Source organism: Anguilla rostrata, unplaced genomic scaffold (assembly GCF_018555375.3).
Source record: "Anguilla rostrata isolate EN2019 unplaced genomic scaffold, ASM1855537v3 scaf0976, whole genome shotgun sequence".
Lineage (NCBI taxonomy): Eukaryota > Metazoa > Chordata > Actinopteri > Anguilliformes > Anguillidae > Anguilla > Anguilla rostrata.
Window position 1 is genome coordinate 1 of NW_026986335.1, and position 22,282 is coordinate 22,282.

The following is a 22,282-nucleotide window of genomic DNA, read 5'->3' on the forward strand; positions in this document are numbered from 1 at the left end:
AGATGAGATCGTCAGTAAAGGCCAGGACCCCATGAAGGGGGCTAACTGTGTGTTTTAATACTTGTGTGTTTTTGGCTCATACTTGCATGTTAGACCACTTGGGAAAACCAAGTTGCTGCTGAAAGAGGTGCTGGTGGGCCAGTAGGGGGCACTCTTCCTTCTGGAGCAAATGGAAATCCAGTGTCCCAGCACACTGTGGGGGCACAGTGTCGGGGGAAGGGGTCCTTGTCCTGGCCAAATTCCCACAAATAAACAGACTCCCTACACCTGACCATCTAATCATCCCATGTATCTGATGTACAACAGCTGACATTTACCAACCACATTAATTCCCCAGGTTGCCACAGTAGAAGAGAATTGAATTTTGGTAACCTACCTGGTGAAGGTGAGGGTCTAGTGCTATAACAGCAGTGCCTTCTGAGTCCACGATAAACTTAATGAAAGAGTATATTGTCTGTTACCCTTTATTAAATGCAGCCTGACTTGATAAAATATGGAATGAAAATGTTTTTAGTGTGTAAAATAAACTGTTAAAGCATCTTTCTACTGTATTGGCCTGGGAGCAAATCCTGACCATGCCTGTGCTATCGGAGGCCGGTAGCCCCACAGGTGCATTAATGGCCGCAGTGTCTCTCAGAGTTAGGGAAGATGCAGTCTGCCTGGATCAGAAGTGCTTTTCAGTGTGCCAGTGTCTGGTAGGAATTTTGTAACAAAAATGATGGTGGTTAAAATAAAGATAACAAACAGGAGCTCTATTTGATGTTTTAAGAAAACAACCGGTCAGGAAGAAGTACAAGTACAGTCTTCCAAGATATAAAGTCCAAAACATGAGTTTATATAGTTTTTCAGAGGCAAGGAATTACATTACAGGCATTTAGCAGACACTCTTATCCAGAGCGACTTACACAACTTTTTACATAGTATTTTACATTGTATCCATTTATACAGCTGGATACATACTGAAGCAATTTCGGTTAAGTACCTTGCTCAAGGGTACAACGGCAGTGTCCTTATCCGGGAATCGAACCTGCGACCTTTCAGTTACAAGCCCAGTTCCTTACCCACTGCGCTACTGCCGGAACTGTTGTTCCAGCCTGTTAGATTCGTTCAATCACCATATTCAAAAATTAAATTTGTGGCCAATCAGCGGCTTGGATCAGGGAGTCTATACCAACACTAACCATGAGGGCCTCCTCCAATTGACATATCCTTGGACCCCCTAAAACATTTATACTGCTGCTGGGGTCTACCTCCTCTTGAAGATACATTGTATGAGGTGAATACATATTCAATAATAAAATCTCATAAATATGGGGCTATGAGTTTATCCTTTCATTATGATGATTACCAATTATATATGACTTTTGTGGATTAAGCATTTAAATATATTCTTTATCCCTGTACATGCATGTATTCATGCAGCTTCCTTCCCCAACAACAGAAACCAGTCTGGATGAGCTGTTGAGTGACTTGGGACTGGAAGACCACCTGTAGAACAAGCTGACTCTGAGCAAGGTGCTGGATATGAAAATATGATATGGATATGAGAGCTTCAACTGATGAAAACATCCAGTCTCTGATATCTGTTTCCTGAGGAAGCTGATGATGGTGAATGTGGCTGCTAAGAGCGTGAGGTGCGCCTCAAAACAGGACATGACTTCCCAGAACCTGGAAAGCTCAATGGACACCCTGTACAATCCACAGGGCTGTAGCAACAGAGTGAACCCTCTGGACCTCATAACTGCTGTTTTTTTCTGCTCAGATGGCTTTCTCCAGCAGGAGATGGTTTTGAAAATGTCCATGTGCCAGTTATCTGTCCCTCTGCTGCTTCCTAAGTGTGATACACAGCAGTGCACTTTAATGCTCTGGTCCATGAGTGATATTGTGATAAAGTACAAGCCGCACTCTTTGACAGACCCAAGCGGGTTTGTAGAGGAGAGCATTGTTCTCTCTAAGCTCCCCGTGGTCTCTTTTGTGAGGCTGGGAAACAGCAGCTTGTCCAAGTCTCAGATCCTGAACCAGCTTCTCAGCAACCCTCAGCAGTACCACGACACCTTTGTTCACAAAAACATGGAGTGCGGTAACACCCCAAGGAAGATTTCCAATGGGCTGGTGGAGATCAGCTGGTATCTGCCCAGTGGGAAGAGAAACATTGACATCTTCTCTGAGCCACTGGCTATAGCTAACCTCCGTGGGAACCTCAGGGACTTTGAAACTCAGTACGCTTTCCTTTGTCACAACTCTGCTGCCGTATTTGTGTTTTGTGATGATTTTGGGTCTGAATACAAATTTCTGGACTCCCAGCACCTGAAAGATCATTGGTTCTGGTTCATCAATTCACAGAGCAAGAGCTTCAATAAAGATGATTTCAGCAGATGTGTTTCTGAGTTAGAGCTAAATCCCAGTAACATCATCATAAAGGGTCCGCAGATGAATGATACAGAATTCATCAAAACCCTGCGTTTGGGTATCAGTGGAATTTTAAAGGGAAACATGATCAAAATGAGTGTTGAACGGATGTCTGATGTTGCCCATGAGCTTGGAATCCATGTTGATGAAGATTGTGACTGCTGTAAGAATGGAAAGCAGAAGGCTGATGAAATCACAAAAAGGATTTCTGATATACCGAGCTTCAAGGAGAAAGAGCTGCCCTTGCAAGGGACTGCATGGAAACAGCTGGCCAAACTGGAGAGGGAAGAGTGCAGGATGAAAAATGCTGGGGAGAAAAACATTGAAGTTTACAGGAACGAGCTTGCAGAACAGAAACAGCAGCTCAGAGCACAGCAGAGGGCTCACAAGATCTCAGAGTCTATGGCCCGTTTCATCAAAGCAATGTCCGGTTCCACAGAGAAGCGCAAGTATTTCCTCAAGTGGCTGAGGATCAACCTGGACAACCTGTCACGCAAAAGCCTTCCACTCTTTTGGGCGGAGTACAAGGAACAGTGTCAGAATTCTCTTGAAAACAAGGAGCTCATTGCAGAGTTGGACAGGAAGATCTGCAGTTGCTCCTTGGGGACAGAGCACTTCCTGCGGGAAATGGGTCAGCTGTATGAAACGGCCTGCTCACACCCCAAAGGCCACACCCCTCAGATTCAGCGCCTGCCACGTCTGTGTGCTGAGCTGCTGCAGGAAGGCTTTCCTCTGGAGCTGGTGGATGGAGATGCATCCAACATTCCTCTGCGGTGGGTAACTCAGGTTCTGAAGGAACTCCATCAACTAACACAGTATAAAAGTAAGATCCGGGTGGTCACTGTACTGGGGGTGCAGAGCACTGGGAATTCCACCCATGTTGGACTGGACCATGTTCGGGGTCCAGTTTGTCGTCAGTAGTGGCAGGTGCACAAGAGGGGCCTTCATGCTTCTCATCAGAGTGAAAGAGGAATTTAAAAAGCAGCTTGGTTGTGATTATATCATGGTTATTGACACTGAAGGGTTGAAGTCACAAGAGTTGGCCCAGCTGGATGATAGTTATGAGCATGATAATGAACTGGCCACTCTGGTGGTAGGGCTGAGTGACATCACAGTCATCAACATCGCCATGGAGAACTGCACAGAGATGAAGGACATCCTGCAGATTGTAGTGCACGCCTTCCTGTGCATGAAAGAAGTTGGGAGAAAACCCTGCTGTCAGTTTGTGCACCAGAATGTACCAGACATCTCTGCCCATGACAAGAACATGAGAGACAGGAAGCTTCTGCTGGAGCAGCTGAATGAGATGACCCAAGCAGCAGCTAAGATGGAAAAAAGGGGAAACAACAAAAAATTTACTGATGTCATGGAGTATGATCCAGAGAGAAACAACTGGTACATCCCAGGGCTCTGGCATGGCAACCCTCCCATGGCACCGGTGAATGTTGGCTACAGTGAGGCTGTGAATCTGTTCAAAAGGAGTGTGATTGAGACGTTTCAGCAACACAAATCTGGAAAGAGCTTGCCACACACATTCACTGAGTTCCTTGAATGGACCAAGAGTTTGTGGGAGGCAGTGAAGTATGAGAACTTCATCTTTAGTTTCCGCAACAGCCTTGTGGCTGAAGCTTATACTCAGCTTTGCACTGAGTTCAACAAATTGGAGTGGGCCTTCACGAAGAGCATGTACTCCTGGTTAAGCCAAGCTGAGACAAAGGTGTCAAACTTTGGCACAATAGCAGGACAGATTCAGCCATCCTCAAAGGTGGATGACTTACTGCGCAGCCTGAAATGTGAGGCCTCCCTAGAACTCACTGAAGGGGAAAAGCTCTTTTTGGACAACCTCGCTGAATTCTACAAGAGGTCTGAAGGACACATTCACTTAGTAGAGAAGTACAAGGAGGAATTTATCAACTCAGCCAAAACTAATCGGAAGGAGACAGAGAACTCTGTACAAAACAAGCTAGAGGCAGCTGTGGAGATCAGAAAGGGCATGTTCAGGTTAGAGAACATCAAGAAAAATCATACAGCTGTAATGGAGCAAAAGGTTCTGGACCTGGTGGAGAAATGCAGGAAAAGTAAAGTTCTGTCAGATCAACAGCTGGGGGATGAATTTGAACAGATGTGGAATGACACTGTGGCAGAACTAAAGTTCTCTGGCCTGGAAAAACAAGATATTGTCCAAGATATCCAACACCAGCTACGGGTTAACTTAGAGATGAAAGGCAGCTCAGTAAGTGAAATGCTGTCCAAAGTGGGCAACTTGTCTGACTGTGGAAGAGAGCCATTCAAAGTGAAGAGTAAAGAAACATTTAAAAAGGAATGGGACAAATTGTTTGAAGATGAGTGGAAGATAAAGACACAGAAGATGGTTGATTACATCATTGAGTGCAGCAGGCAGTTTGTAGCTGAACAAGTGAGAACTAGGTCTGATTACCATAACACATACATGATTGACTTGTTTCATATAATAGATGAAAACCTGGACAAGCACAGGGATCTGGAAACAACTGCTGAGTTTCAGGTCAGCCTGAAGATCAACATCTGTGGACATGCAGCACGAGAGTTTCTAAAAATGCATTTGGATTTTATCCATACAAATGATCCCCGTCACTGTCTGGAGCAGTCCAAGCAACAGTACTGCACTGACTTTAAGGACCTGTTCAGTAAAAGAGACAAGTGTCAGAAGAAAGCAAAGGAGTTCACCTGCAACTATCTTGCACCTGCGGTGAAGGAATACATCACCAAGTCTCTAGGCCCTGACCTTGTGGATGAAGTGTTGAGAGGGAAGAAAGCCTTTGATTTCAGCACTCGATCCTTCTTCCAGTTCTCAGTCCTCAAACAGCTGCTTTCAGATAATGACATCGAGAAATTTGTGAATTACATAAGAAACTACAAGAGCTTTGTGCAGGACTGGATATTTGAGCAGATGGTGAAGCAGTTCTCTGAGGCAGATGGCCTGAGGAACATTGAGATTAAGCACATGATGGTGATAGTTATACGATTAAAGGAAGCCATTAAGAATGCAGAGATGAAGGCCAATGAAAGAGTGACAGGAAGGGGTGAGGGGGACCAGAACATTCAGCAGTTCATTCAGGATATCTGTAGTGACCTACAGGAGCTTGCCATCCCCAAAGACGCCCTCATGGCTGTCCTGGCCTTAAACACTGCCAAGCCAGAAGACTTTTCTCGGTGTCTGAAGGTGGTTGTGGATGAAATGGAGCAGTCCTTTACTGCAGAGTTTCAGATGGGTGGGGATGTGAGGGCCAGGCTGACCTCACTGCCCTTTCAGCCACAGAAGGAGCTGTTTAACAGGGTGTTTGGCTGTGGGAGGCAGTGTCCCTTCTGCAAGACCCCATGTGAAGCAGGCGGCAAATACCACACAGAGCACTTTGCTTCCATTCACCGTCCTGAGGGGATCGGGAGATACAGATATGAGGCCTCCTGTAAATTGGTGTGTGACATCTGCTCTACCAGTGTTGCCAGTGAGGCAAGGTTCAGGTCAAGAGAAACAGAGGGGAAATGGCATCCATACAAGGACTATCAAAGCATTTACCCTGACTGGCGCATCCAGCCTGACACCAGCATCCAGGCCTCAGACTACTGGAAGTATGTCTTCAACAGGTTTAATGAGCAGTTTGCCAAGGAATATGATGCTAAGCCAGCTGACATTCCCCACGTTTGGAGAGATATAACCCAAGACAAAGCCATGAAAAGCCTGGAGGAATCCTTCCAGATGCAAACAGAAGGAGATTAAATTAAATGGATTATATGGCCCCTGTGTCAGTCAGGTTGAAAATGTATTTTCTGAGTGGCATTAATTAATAGCCTACTCACACATATCATGGCTAATCGCAAAAAGTGCACCAACCAAGTGGAATCCTATGAAAGTAAGGGCCATAGGTTAAAAAAAAAAAAAGCACATTTCAAAAAGGGGGCATTAAATTAAATCATCACTGATGTTTAGAAAGAGAGATAATTACTGATACATACATTCCTGCATTTTTGCAGCCTTCACTGAACTGTCTCTGACACTCAAATACAGATAATACCATCAACCAGTCATTATACATATAAAACCATATACATGCTAAAAGGTGATGTTACCTCTATCATAACCTATGCAGCTTTTATCTATACACACTGTCTGAGTTAGCATGGCTGAGCTTTGTTCATTATTCCATTGTTTGGATGCACAATCAGGGACAATAACTAGGCTGAGATATTTTAAGTTTGTTTAATTTTGAGACCTTCTCTGTATAAAAAAGAATAGTTTTAACAAAAATACAAATTACATTTTATGTGTTTTTTCTATGCTTCTTATAATAAGTCTTTTCTATTAATAAAGCACATAACCTTCATGTGTTATTGGTAATATTATCAGCTCTTCATCACCGCTAGCTTGGCTGTTTGAAGTCATACATTATTAAGTGCCTCGATAATCTGTTTACACAATAGCATAGCTTTCATCCATCCATACTCAAATATTTTAGTCACATGATTTCTTGTTACAATGTTAAAAGGGTTGTTGTTATCACTATAAGCCTTAATATAGAAATTCACTGTTCCTGAAAAAAAAGAAAATTAAACTTTGAGGCCCAAATATGCCACCCATCCATCCATTATCTATACCTGCTTATCTTGGTCAGGGACGCGAGGGCTGCTGGAGCCTATCCCAGCATGCATTAGGCGAGAGGCAGGAATACACCCTGGACAGGTCGCCATACACACCATCCACTCATCCCTATGGGCAATTTAGAGTCTCCAGTTAGCCTGCCGACATGTCTTTGGACTGTGGAAGGACATACAAACTCCACACAGAAAGGCCCAGGGATTCGAACCCAGAACTGCACCACTGTGCCACCCTTATAGCTTTCATGATGACTGTTTATTTTTCTTTTTTAGAATGCTGGATTCAAAATTTGTTTTGCTTCTTTGCACTTGATGTATTTCACGACATGTCTGAGCATTTATTACTTGCACAAATGGCATAATCACATTCAAAATAAATGTTTAATTTCATCTGAACTTGATGAACAGTCCCTTATTTTCTTCACTGCCTGAACAACTGAGCTGCCTGAAGGCAATGGCAGTACCTTCATTCTACCACTAGATGGAAGTAAATCCATTTAATATCACATCACTGCTGCTGGCTTTACCTTCTGTCTCAGGTAGCTGAAAATACACAATTTACACTTGTGTCAAATGTAATTACCTGAACTGGAAAAAAAAAAAAACCTTTCCATGTTTATCAATGAAAGGGGAAAAAAGATGAAAGCTTGAACCCTCTAGTCTTACAATCAACCAGGATTTACATCAGGACTCAGTCACTGGAGTCTGTCCACTTTGAGTCAGAGACAGGGTGTGCTACACCAGGACTCAACACATTATGGGGCCAAGAGTTAGTTGAGTCAGCCATTTTAAAAGTGACCAAAAATTAGATCAAAGCAGAAATTTACACAGGAGGCACCACACTGTTCCTCCAACAAACTGAAGGGAACCCAAATGCTGCTCCAAGACGTTCAGCAGATTCCACTGTCTTCACACATTTCAGAACTACAAAGCAAATGCATAATCACTCATACTTGTATGTTATGCATTCACAAAGTGGAGGAAAGTGTTTCCAATCAAACCCAGAGCTGCTGAAAGGAGCAGGGATATCAGTCTGTCCCTTGGGGAATAAATCATTCAATAATGGGAACATTGTTTCCTCTCAATGGCACCAGTTTCTTCTGAAGAGATTTGTGCTATTTACAAGAATCCAGATCCAATGAACTCAAACAGAGAATGAAGTAAATCTACCACCCAGCACATTTAATATGCACTATTAACACAGAGAATGCAGTAAATCTACCACCCAGCACATTTAATATGCACTATTACAACAGAGAATGCAGTAAATCTACCACCCAGCACATTTAATATGCACTATTACAACAGAGAATGCAGTAAATCTACCACCCAGCACATTTAATATGCACTATTACAACAGAGAATGCAGTAAATCTACCACCCAGCACATTTAATATGCACTATTACAACAGAGGACAGCCATCTCAGACAATATTACAACATAGCCTAGCGATGGAGGAAGGTAGCTTATATTATTTTATTACGTGGCAGCAACTGCCTTTCTAACTGATCACCCCCATGCTTTAATGAGAAGCAGGCTTAATATGTGTAAGCCTAGATGCAGAGGGGTTTATGCCTCTGAAGATGGAAGCATCTTTATAGTATCTATATATTTTAATGAAGCACACACACACATCATATATACATATACAGAACATGAATACAATATTCTGGTTTATCTGCACAGAAGAATATTTGAGGTGACAGATCAGGCCTACCCCTCCCTCTCCCTTGCTCTCTTTCTCTAAACTCTACTCTTCTATTCTTGCATTCTCTATCTTTGCTTTTTTCTCCTCTCCCTGCTGTTTTTTTTGTCCCACAAATTGTTCCTTCACCTGCTCTCCGCCACAGAAACACCAAAGGGAAAAAAGAGGGGGGGGGGGGAGAATTATGTTTGTTTTTCACTGGGTCAGGATCTGCCGCTGTGCAGTAGATGCACATGCCTTCACACCCTCCATTTAAAACCCTATTTAAACCAGTTCATTCAGGCTCAACAGACCCCTGGCGGTTTTGATAAAAGAAAACATCTGATAAAATTTACTGGCATCTGGTTGTACTGATTTTTTTATTTTTTTACAACTCTTAATACCTCAAAAAATCATTTTTTAAAATTACATTGAACACTGTAAATCTCTGTCCTCCTCCTTATGAAGAATGTTCACCGTAGCTCAATGAAACCCGATGTGGGACCACTTAACCCCAACCTCGGGGTTAAATGTAACATCTCACTCTCCGTACTTTCAGTCAGATTGCTAATGAATCGTATGTCCCAGAGATTTCATTGTGGTGTGTAATCATAGCCAAGGGGTGTAGGTTGTTTGTAGTAAAAAATGATTTATATATCTCATAATATTTTAAGAATTGAGTCAAATACAAAAACTATCATTTCCCCACCCTCCCCTACTTTACTTTTAGCCCTTGTGTCTTTGATTGAGCACTTTGGTTCAGTAAGAAGCACATGGACATTATCTCATTAGAGGGTTTAGCTTGTGCCATGGGCAAGAAAAGCATCCTGCTTAACTGCTCTTTGTAGAGAGACGATCGCTGCAGCATGAAACTTGCACACATCCTGCTCTTTGCACAGATAAAGGTGAAGCACTGGTGCCTCCCACAGCCACTGAAACTAGCAACGAGACTTTCTGAGAAATCACGTGATCTATTTGATGCCCAACCTCCCCCCCCCCCCTCCCACTTCTGCCTCCCACAGCCACTGAAACTAGCACCAAGACTTTCTGAGAAATCACGTGATCTATTTGAAGCCCCCCCCCCCCCCCCCACCCTGGTTGTTCCCCCTCCCTTTAGCTACTCCCACAAGTACAGACCTCAGCATATGTAACGGAAAATTTGTGCCAGAGACCAAAAAAACTAAAGCGATTAAGCCAAACTATCGGAGAAAATTTGTTTTTATTTATTTTAGTTATCGGTTAGACGGGCATAAATCTGGTGTATGCACCGTGGTGTTGAGCAGTATACCTGCGCCTCGTAGCTTTGGTTTAGCTTCTTTGGTTTAGCTTTTAGTTTCGCTTTTAGTTTCTCTCTGCAGCCAACGCAAAACCATGCCCACCCTACCACATACCCCCACCGCCCGACTTAGGCCGGGGAGCCATCCGGCCGATGACCGCCCCCCCCCCACCCCCTTCGGGACGAGAGAGGAAGTCCGCCACCACCATCTGCGCCCCCGGCCTATGAACCACGTTGAAATTAAAGGGCTGTAGAGCCAGATACCAACGGGTGATTCGCGGGTTGGTATCCTTCATGCGGTGGAGCCATTGGAGGGGAGCGTGGTCCGAACAGAGGGTGAATGGGCGACCCAGCAGGTAGTAGCGCAGGGACCCGACCGCCCACCGGATGGCACTCATTTTCTGCCGTGTTGTACCTCGCCTCCCGCTGGGATAGTTTGCGGCTAAGGTACAGCACCGGGCGGTCGACTCCCTCCACCTGCTGGGTCAAAACAGCCCCCAGCCCTCTGTCCGATGCATCGATCTGCAGGATAAAAGGAAGAGAGAAATTAGGGGTGAACAAGAACGGCTCCCCGCAGAGGGCTTCCTTTACCCTCTCAAACGCTCGCTGGCACGGCTCCGTCCATTGGACCGGATCTGAGGCACCTTTGCGAGTTAACTCAGTCAAGGGGCTGGTCAGCTGTGAAAACGCCGGAATAAACCGCCTATAGTAGCCGGCCAACCCCAAGAACCTCCTCACCTCTTTTTTCGTCTTGGGTCGTGGACAGGTCGCAATCGCCACGGTTTTATCCACCAAATACCGTACCTCCGCTCGGCCAATCGCACAATTCTTTGGGTTAGCCGTGAGCCCCGCCTGCCTCAAGGACTCCAGCACCGCCCCCACATGCCGCATATGCTGCGCCCAGCTGCTACTGTGGATGATAACGTCATCCAGATAGGCAGCAGCATACGCAGCATGCGGACGCAGCAGCCGATCCATCAGGCGCTGGAAAGTGGCTGGGGCCCCGAACAACCCAAACGGAAGTGTTCGGAATTGGTACAAACCGTCCGGAGCGGAGAAAGCCGATTTCTCTTTGGACTTTGCAGACAAGGGAATCTGCCAATAGCCCTTAGTCAGATCCAGTGTCGAAAAAAAACGAGCCGTGCCCAGCCGATCCAGGAGTTCGTCGACCCTAGGCAAAGGATAGGCATCAAAATGTGACACAGCATTCACTTTCCTATAGTCCACACAGAACCGAATAGAGCCATCCGGCTTACTTACCAGCACAATGGGGCTATTCCAGGCACTGTGGGACTCCTCTATTACACCCAACTCCAGCATGGCCTTTATTTCTGCCTGCACCAATTTCTTTTTGTGCTCCGGCAGTCTATAGGGACGGGAACGTACCGTTACTCCCGGGGGGGGTGTCGATATGGTGGTGTATGAGGTTCGTGCGTCCTGGTAGGGGAGAAAACACATCCGTAAACCGTTTTTGCAACAGGGCAAGGTCTGCTCTCTGACTTGGCGAGAGGTGGCTATCTGAAAGGGGTGGGGTCTGATTGATTGAATTTGCTACCTCCGGCCCCAGTTCGTCCCTCTCCTGATCCACCGTTACCAGAGAAACAGCCACCACTTCTTTCCATGCTTTTAATAAATTGAGGTGATAAATCTGTTTCGCTCCCTCTCTATCAGCACGCTCCACCTCATAGTCAACCTCCCCCACTCGTCGTGTGACCACGAAGGGCCCTTGCCAGTTGGCGAGTAATTTTGTACTGGAGGTTGGAAGTAATACCAGGACTTTATCTCCCGGTGAGAATTGTCGTAGTTTCGTCCCTCTATTGTAGTGCCTCTGCTGACGTTCCTGAGCCTCGAGCAAATTGTCCCGTGACAACCAACCCAGTGTATGGAGTTTTGCTCGCAGGTCCATGACGTATTGCACCTCATTTTTGCTGGGGCTTGGACCGTCCTCCCAGCTTTCTTTAACTAGGTCCAATATTCCCCGAGGTTTTCTACCGAATAATAGTTCAAAGGGAGAAAATCCCGTGGAGGCCTGGGGAACCTCCCGCACTGCAAATAATAGAGGGACTAACCATTTATCCCAATTTCGGCTATCGTCGTGAATGAACTTTCGAATCATGGACTTCAGAGTTCTATTAAACCGCTCAGCAAGCCCATCTGTTTGGGGATGGTATACACTGGTTCTAATAGAGCGAACGCCCAGTAATCCGTATAGCTCATTTAGTGTATGTGACATAAACGAAGTGCCCTGGTCAGTCAGAATCTCTTTCAGGATTCCGACGCGGGAGAAAATTTGAAACAGAGCTTGTGCAACACTCTTAGCTGAAATATTGCGCAACAGCACTGCTTCGGGATACCGGGTCGCATAATCCACCAAGACCAACATGAAACGGTATCCCTGGGTGCTCCGTTCAAATGGCCCGATGAGGTCCATAGCGATTCTATCAAAGGGAACCTCTATTAAGGGTAGTGGGCGCAAAGGCGCTTTTGGGGTGGCCGGGGCGTTCACTAATTGACATTCGGGACAGGACGCACACCACCGACGTACGTCCGCCCAAATGCCCGGCCAGTAAAACCGAGCTATTATACGGTGTAGTGTCTTATCATACCCTAAGTGTCCCGCCTGGGTCGTTTCTTCACCGGTCTGAGCGTCACAACACACTCGATACAACCTGTCCCTAATAACAGAAAAATAAGGGTGCGAGAGTACTGCATCGGGGCGCACCTGCTGACCATCAATACGCATCACTTGGTCATAGGCAAAGCGTAAGGTGTCGTCCTGAGACTGCTCGAGTGGGAAATCCTCCGCGGGTTGGAATACAGGACCCCGGGGAGTCTCAACCGGAGGCTCGTCTGGGTCCCTCCCCGCCCCGGCCGTGTCGGACAACCCTGCGTCATCACCGTCAACAGCACACACGTCACACTTCCCTATCGGTCGTGATCGCACCCCCAGCATGTTTCTAGAAATCTCCCTAAACCCCGCCCAATCAGTACCCGAGATTAGGGGATGCGCAAGCCGGGAGCTAACCGCAGCCTTCACGATATGCGTTTTTCCCTGGTAACAAATTTCCACGGGTACTACCGGATACTTGTGCACATCTCCATGCACACACCGAATGGAAACCCAGGGTGCCTTTACCAATGCCTCGGTTCGAACCAGGTTTTGCTGGATCAGGGACTGCATAGCCCCCGAATCCAACAGCGCCCGGTGTTCACTCCCTTGCACCCTTACCGGGATGCAGTACGCTCCCTCCTGATCGGGAGCGGAAGTGGGCAGCCCGACCACCTGGACCACCTGCCCCACTTCCATAAGTGGACAATCGCGGCGCAGGTGACCCGGCTGTCCGCACCGCCAACACCCCGGTCCGAGCGTCTGAGGCGCCCTCTGCGAGCCGGAGCCCCCCGCCACTGAGCCTGGACCTGGAGAGGGAATCGGAAAAAAGGGGGGATTAGTTTGAGGAAAGGGAGGGGGCAGAGCCCTGGGGACAGGGGAGGGGCCAGTACGAGGAGGGGGTCTCCTCCTGGGCGCCGGTTCCGGCCGTGCTTGCTGCTGGGAGCTGGGGTATAGCGCTAGGTGGTCCTCCGCCAGCGTGACCGCCCCCTCTAGGTTGGTCGGGCGATGGCAGCGCACCCAATTGGGCGTTCCCTCCGGCAATCCTTCCAGGAACTGTTCCAGGATGACCTGCTCCACCACGCCCCCGGCGGACCGGATCTCCGGTTGCAGCCAACGCCGGGCCATGTGGGTTAGCCTTTGGGCGTATGCGAAGGGACGGTCATCCGCCACCAGGTTCGCCGTCCGGAACCGGCGCCGGTAATCCTCCGGGCTGCAGCCCAGTCGGTCTAGGATCGCCCTCTTCACGGTCTTATAATCCGCCCGGGCTCCGGGCGGCAGCCCATGCGCCGCCTGTTGGGCTTTCCCCAGTTAAGAGCTGCAGGAGGTGTACTACCCACTCCTCGTGGGGCCACTGGCACGCCTCCGCTGCCACCTCAAAACTCTCCACGAATGCCTGGATGTCATCGTCGGCGATCATTTTGGGTAGGTGGATCCGGAGAGGGGATCGGGACAGCGGGTCCCGGGAGCTTGTTTCCCCGGCGGCAGCCAGCTGTCGCAGCGCCTGTGTCTGGAGGGAGGCTTGTGCACGCAGAGCCTCCATCTGCTCTGCGTGTACGGCCGCCTGCCGCTCCTGCATTTGGGCCATCCCCTCCAGCATCCGCGCCAGCGCTACGAGAGGCTGTGCCGTCTCGCTCCGGTTTGGGTCCATTTCTGACCTCCTCTCTCTCTCTCTTCCTGCCGTCCCCCCGCACGGGCCACCACTGTAGCAAGCTGAGTGCCACCGCTCGTTTAAGAGATGAGAGAGATGAGAGTTTATTTTTGGACGCGAATGCGTCTTTTTATTTTACGGCCGCCACGCGGCTTTCTGTTCGGTATACACACAATTCACTGCTGACCGTCCGTCAGCTCTTCCTCCGTCTCCAGTCCGTTCCCTTCTGTCTCTGTAGACCGGCTTTTAAGCGTCCAGGCTCACTGTCGAGGTAATCAGCACATTGTCCATCAATCAAACAATTAACCATCAGTGCTGATTAATAATCCCCAACAGCTGTGGCGCAGAGTTCCGAGAGGCGCCCCGCCCACTCTCTCTCTGCAGCCAACGCAAAACCACGCCCACCCTACCACAGTATACTTTAACCACATTGAATTGTTTGATTACAAATCTAAAATTGTGGCATAAAGATACAAAAAAACTTTTGAAACCAATTGTATATCTTCTGCAGCTGAATCCCCAACAAAGCATCAAACACTGTTGACCTTAATTCCTTATCTGAGGTTTTAAAGGAAGCTATTGTGATAGTGCAGAAGTAGATACTAATGATAATGGTAACCACAGTAATAGCATTCAGGATGGCACAACTGAAACAGAATAATCTCAATGCACATATTGAAGATCAACCTTCTCAGACTGCACATTTGCTTCTCTTCCATACCCAACCCCTAATACTCAAACCTTTTGTAACGGGTATTTTTCTGGTTTTAAACTTCTCTTTTAAGGCTTGATATGTATGTAATCTGTATCTGTTGGGGATCAGCATTTTCCTGTTCTTGTTTGCTATAGTTAATTTGCTTTAGTGGTTAACAAATTCCTATTGCATGGCCTCTAAGGATGTCTGCACTTTAGTGGTGTCGTATATATTCTCTTTTTTCTTGAAATGTTAGTCAGGTATGGCACTAATTCTCTATACATCAGAACTCACTTATGTTTTCCTACATTGTGACTCGTTCTGAATGAGAACATCTGCTAAATAAATGTAATGTAATGTAATGCATTTCAACCGTCTTAAGTTTACCCTTAGGTGATATTAAAATTTTCGGTTTACTTTTCCTGGAAGAGATTTACAGCTTTTGGGGGTCAGAACGTCATTAAAAACTACAACTGTTTTGCTGTTTTTGAAAAAGCGATGTCGCTTTTTGACAATGTTTTATGCTTATAATGAAGACAAAAGCATAAATAAAGATAATATTAAAGTCCATTTCCATAAGCTCTAGCGGTGGCTGGGTTTTTGCTAAGAATGGCCTTCATAACTATGTATACCTGTGAGCATCCCTGCAATATTCTCTAACAGCATTACATTACATTACATTACAGGCATTTAGCAGACGCTCTTATCCAGAGCGACTTACACAACTTTTTACATAGCATTTTACATTGTATCCATTTATACAGCTGGATATATACTGAAGCAATGCAGGTTAAGTACCTTGCTCAAGGGTACAACGGCAGTGTCCTTACCCGGGAATCGAACCTGCGACCTTTCGGTTACAAGCCCAGTTCCTTACCCACTGTGCTACACTCCGTCCGCATTGATTTCAATTTCCTCTGAAATGTTTACTGCTACCATAATGCTGGTTTTTGGAAACATATTTATGTCTTGTGTAGAAGAATCCTGTATTCCACAGGTTCCCAAAGTGGGGGGTGTGCCCCCTTGGGGAGGGGGGAGATGATGGAAAAAGGTACTGTGCAGGATAATGGGGGGGTGGGTTGGGTTAGGTAAATTTTGGGAACCACAGCATACCTGACACACCTGCCCCAGGTACAAAGGACCTTACAAAGGACCTGAAATTATTTATTCAAATAATTTCAGTTTTAATCTAAATTTTGACTTTGGGTGGATGATAAAGGTTGGAGACACTTCCTTGCTCCTCTTATACCAGGGAGTGTGACTGTGGTCTGTCTCTGAACATCTCTGGTGCAGATTCTAAGTATCAGGAGGGGACCACAGACAACAGATCCAGTCTGGGTGCAGAACCAGCACCGGAGAACCCATTCTCATGCCTGGCCCAGTCCCAGCCCTCCTCTGCAAACCCAGCTAAGTCAGACACAGAGAGTGGTTTAGCAGATACTGACACCATGGATGGGACTTTGAGTAAAGACATCGAAGACACTGTGTGTACTGCGGAGAAGGAGGAGGAGCAGGAAGAGATGGAGGAAGAGGGGGAGAAGGAGGAGGACAAGGAGGTGGAGAAGAAGGAGGAGAATGAGCAGGAAGAAAAGGAGGTGGATGAGCAGTAGGAGAAGGAGGATGAGGTGAGAGTTCTTACACAAACTCCAGAGCAGGGACCAAACTCCAGTCCTGGAGGGATGTAGTGTGATCTTTTCAGACAATTCGTGACTTAAATTAAGCACTTTAGTGTTGAAACACACAAAAAACCAGAAAACACTGCAACCCTCTGAGATCTGGCTTTGAGATCGCTGCTTTAAAGCCACATACATTGACTCACATTCAGACACACCCAGAACACTGTCTCAAAAGCATTTTATTGGTCTGCTCAGGCGACTGACAGGTCTCAGCTGCATTAGTTCAGTAGCACTTGCCAAAGACACTGAAACCAGACAATTTAAACTCTGCTACAGCTCTTACACTGGGGTTTGGGTGCAGCTCTGTGGCAGGGATTCAAAGGTACTGTGGAAAACCTTTAGGATGAGGCTAAGGTAAGCGACAGTTACTCTAGAAACGTTCTGGCTTTGGACAGTCCCTCTGACAGAGTAAAGGTTTTAAACATTTATTCATCATTAAGGGCCTCTTTTATGTAATGTATACATACACTGAAGGTCTCATCAGTGCTGTTAAAGTTCAATAATAAAATGCCAGGTCCTGAAATGTAAGTTTGTATTCATATTAATATCTGGGTCAACGTAGTAATATATTGCGTCAAACCAAAACCAACACAAGACATGCAAAATACAAGTGCACTGCCTGTGATGTTTTTTCATTGAAGGAAACTGAAGACTCAAAGGAGAGTGTGAGTGTGCCTAAAGATGAGATCGTCAGTAAAGGCCAGGACCCCATGAAGGGGGCTAACTGTGTGTTTTAATACTTGTGTGTTTTTGGCTCATACTTGCATGTTAGACCACTTGGGAAAACCAAGTTGCTGCTGAAAGAGGTGCTGGTGGGCCAGTAGGGGGCACTCTTCCTTCTGGAGCAAATGGAAATCCAGTGTCCCAGCACACTGTGGGGGCACAGTGCCGGGGGAAGGGGTCCTTGTCCTGGTCAAATTCCCACAAATAAACAGACTACCTACATCTGACCATCTAATCATCCCATGTATCTGATGTACAACAGCTGACATTTACCAACCACATTAATTCCCCAGGTTGCCACAGTAGAAGAGAATTGAATTTTGGTAACCTACCTGGTGAAGGTGAGGGTCTAGTGCTATAACAGCAGTGCCTTCTGAGTCCACGATAAACTTAATGAAAGAGTATATTGTCTGTTACCCTTTATTAAATGCAGCCTGACTTGATAAAATATGGAATGAAAATGTTTTTAGTGTGTAAAATAAACTGTTAAAGCATCTTTCTACTGTATTGGCCTGGGAGCAAATCCTGACCATGCCTGTGCTATCGGAGGCCGGTAGCCCCACAGGTGCATTAATGGCCGCAGTGTCTCTCAGAGTTAGGGAAGATGCAGTCTGCCTGGATCAGAAGTGCTTTTCAGTGTGCCAGTGTCTGGTAGGAATTTTGTAACAAAAATGATGGTGTTTAAAATAAAGATAACAAACAGGAGCTCTATTTGATGTTTTAAGAAAACAACCGGTCAGGAAGAAGTACAAGTACAGTCTTCCAAGATATAAAGTCCAAAACATGAGTTTATATAGTTTTTCAGAGGCAAGGAACTGTTGTTCCAGCCTGTTAGATTCGTTCAATCACCATATTCAAAAATTAAATTTGTGGCCAATCAGCGGCTTGGATCAGGGAGTCTATACCAACACTAACCATGTGGGCCTCCTCCAATTGACATATCCTTGGACCCCCTAAAACATTTATACTGCTGCTGGGGTCTACCTCCTCTTGAAGATACATTGTATGAGGTGAATACATATTCAATAATAAAATCTCATAAATATGGGGCTATGAGTTTATCCTTTCATTATGATGATTACCAATTATATATGACTTTTGTGGATTAAGCATTTAAATATATTCTTTATCCCTGTACATGCATGTATTCATGCAGCTTCCTTCCCCAACAACAGAAACCAGTCTGGATGAGCTGTTGAGTGACTTGGGACTGGAACACCACCTGAAGAACAAGCTGACTCTGAGCAAGGTGCTGGATATTGATGGAGAGACTTCAACTGATGAAAACATCCAGTCTCTGAAATCTCTGCCGTGGTGTTTCCTGAGGAGGTTGATGATGGTGAATGTGGCTGCTAAGAGCGTGAGGTGCGCCTCAAAACAGGATACAGGACCCCAGAACCTGGAAAGCTTAATGGACACCCTTTACAATCCGCAGGGCTGTAGCAACAGAGTGAACCCTCTGGACCTCATAACTGCTGTTTTTTTCTGCTCAGATGGCTTTCTCCAGCAGGAGATGGTTTTGAAAATGTCCATGTGCCAGTTCTCTGTCCCTCTCCTCCTTCCTAAGTGTGATACACAGCAGTGCACTTTAATGCTCTGGTCCACGAGTGATATTGTGATAAAGAACAACCCCAACTCTTTGACAGACCAAAGAGGGTTTGTAGAGGAGTGCATTGTTGTCTCTAAGCTCCCTATGATCTCTTTTGTGAGGCTGGGAAACAGCAGCTTGTCCAAGTCTCACATTCTGAACCAGCTTCTCAGTAGCCCTCAGGAGCACCACGACACCTTTGTTCACAGAAACATGAAGTGCGGTGACACCCCAAGGAGGATTTCCAACGGGCTGGTGGAGATCAGCTGGTATCTGCCAGTGGGAAGAGAAACATTGATGTTTTCTCTGAGCCACTGGCTATAGCTAACCTCCGTGGGGACCTCAGTTACTTTGAAACTCAGTACGATTTCCTCTGCCAAACCTCTGCTGCCATATTTGTGTTTTGTGATGATTTTGGGTTTGATTACCAAATTCTGGACTCTAAGCAACTTCAGGATCATTGGTACTTGATCAGTGTAGGGGACATGCCGCTACTTCTCATAATTGGGCACCAAACTGTAGAAGATATACATCAATATCCTTACAGGTGGCGCTAGCATGTAATAATCAGTCGCATAATAATTAAATATAAAAACTATAACTTGGCAATTCAAATTAATAATTAAATTAATTATTATTTAAATTACACATTACAGTCAATTTTAACCAAATCATAATATCATACATTCAGTTAATACTAATTAATATAAATGATTTAGTTAAGAGGTGAAGGTATTCTGTCAAGTTCTTTGGATTAGCAGCGGCTGACTCAATTCAATACAAGGGCAATATAAATACAGACAACTGTGTAAATATAATAAAGTTTATTAAACACAAAGTACAGAAAAGGCAAAGCACAATTCTCTACAGTGATGTATAACAAACTATGTGAGTGCACGTGTGTGTAGGTGTTGTGTGTGCGTGTGTGCGCGTGTGAGTATGTGAGTGAGGAGTGTTGGATGTTCTCCTATGTGGGGGGTTGTGTACCGCGGACACGTGTTCACGAAGAACAAAGGAACAAGATGGAGCATGAATGGTGGGGTTTTTGAATCTAGACAAAGCTAGTGAGAAATCAATGGTGTATGAAGCGTACCAAACAGACAAAGGGTAACTGAATAGGTATCTATAGGCATTTGATAGAAATCAACATGCCGTGTTTTGACCAGTTGGTAATTAAAATATATCGCATGCAAGATTTTCTGTGCATGACATATATTAAAACTAACGCAGCGCGGTGGATGGTTTAGAGCCAACCGAACAAACAACGTTTACATTTATAATTAAAACACGATAACAGTCACAGTTACGTTTAGGTACATCCAGTAATAAAGTGGCTACATTCGGTCCGTCACTAATTATACTGAGTCTAGAGTTACAGCTTTACTTGAGTGTCCTTTGTTTTGGGTTGGTTCTTAGAAATGGTTCCTGGTTTCCTGTGTGAAGTCCGAGGAAGTTGAGGTTATAAGGGGGAAGCTGGTCGCCCTTTTCTGGTTCCAAAAAAAAACACACAGCAGGTTGCTTGCTTCTTGGGACTCGCTCTGCAGGATGCGTCGGTCATGCGTGGCTCTCGCGGTTCTTCGACCACCGCTAATCATAGCAGCGCTTCAGGCACCTCGTTCCTCTAGCCGCCAGTAGCCAAGGATGTTCGGGCTTTGCTCCATTGCAGGCCTTGCGAACTGTTCCTGGCGTGTGGACTCACACGAGAGGGAGACGGGAGAAGGGTGGCGAGTCCAGGGAGAGGAAAATGGAAACCGGACAGGAGGAAAGAGAAGAGGAAAACGGCAACCTCATTTATGAAGGCTGCAAGTTCGAATTACAGTAGCAAGCAAAGAGCTCGGAAGGTGCGTGTTAAATGAACTTTGAGGAGGAAATGTGGGCTTTGTAGTTCACTGTCTTTGTAGGCCATGGTACCTACATCAGCAATTCACAGAGCAAGAACTTCAATAAGGATGACTTCAAGAGATGTGGTTCTGAGTTACAGCTAAAACCCAGTAACATCATCTTAAACGGCCCACAGATGAACGATGCAGAATTCACCAAACACCTGAGTGTGGCCATCAGTAGCATTTTGAAGGGAAACATGCTCAAAAAGAGTGTTGACGGGATATCTGCTGTTGCCCATGAGTTTGGGATCCAGGTTGATGAAGATTATATCAACTGTCAGAGGGGCAAGCAGAAGGCTGATGAAATCATGGGAAGGATATCGGATATACCAAGCTTCAAGGAGAAAGAGCTGCCCTTGCAAGGGACTGCATGGGAACAGCTGGGGAGAAGAACATAGAAGAGTACAGGATAGAGCTTGCAAATCAGGAGCAGAAGCTCAGAGCACAGCAGAGGGCTCACAACATCTCAGAGTCTATGTCCCGTTTCATCTCCACAATGTCCGGTTCCACAGAGGAGCGCAAGTATTTCCTCAAGTGGATGAGGATCAACCTGGACAACCTGTCACGCAAAAGCCTTCCACTCCTTCGGGCGGAGTACAAGGAACAGTGTCAGAATTCTCTGGAAAACAAGGAGCTCATTGCAGAATTGGACAGGAAGATCTCCAGGTGCTCCTTGGGGACAGAGCACTTCCTGCGGGAAATGGGTCAGCTGTACGAATCGACCTGCTCACTCCCCGAAGGTCCCACCCCTCAGATTCAGGGCCTGCCACGTCTGGCTGCCGAGCTGCTGCAGGAAGGCTTTCCTCTGGAGCTGGTGAATGGAGATTTGTCCAACATTCCTCTGCAGTGGGTGACTCAGGTTCTGAAGGAACTCCATCAACTAACACAGTATGACTGCAAGATCCGGGTGGTGACTGTACTGGGGGTGCAGAGCACTGGGAAGTCCACCCTCCTGAACACCATCTTCGGGGTCCAGTTTGTCCGTGCAGGGAGTGGCAGGTGCAGGAGATGGGGCACTTCATGTTCTTATGCAGAGTTGACAAGAAATGAATTTAAAGAGCACTGCTGCGGTTGTGATTAACATCTACTAGTTATTTACACTGACAGGTCTGAAGTACACCAGAGTTGGGAAAAACCAGTTGGCATGACAAGTGTATGAGCACATGATAATGAACTGGCCACTCTTGATGGTGGGCTGAGTTTCAGACCCGCGATTACGACGAGTCCAGAGTCCCCGGATGACAGTTATAGCAAAGCTCTAGTGGGAGAACGTCACACACGCCGAGAATACAGAGAAGGACATCCTGCATATTGTAGTGCATGCCTTCCTGCCATGAAAGAAGTTGGGAGAAAACCCTGCTGTCTGATGGTATGATGTATGGTTATCCAAGGAAATGTCACCTAAGTAGTCTGCTCAGGATCTTCTCGCCCCCCATGAACAATGGTAAGCATGTCGG

At 46.2% G+C, this 22,282-nt stretch overlaps 1 protein-coding gene across 1 annotated transcript; it reads left to right on the top strand.

The window, feature by feature from the left end:
• The first annotated feature begins 1,771 nt into the window (after positions 1–1,771).
• Positions 1,772–6,505, top strand: LOC135246932 (interferon-induced very large GTPase 1-like). Its single transcript, XM_064320204.1, is given in 2 exon segments — positions 1,772–3,294; positions 3,296–6,505. Coding segments are annotated over 2 exon segments (4,383 nt in total). The 5' UTR covers positions 1,772–1,782; the 3' UTR covers positions 6,167–6,505.
• The last annotated feature ends 15,777 nt before the right edge of the window (positions 6,506–22,282 follow it).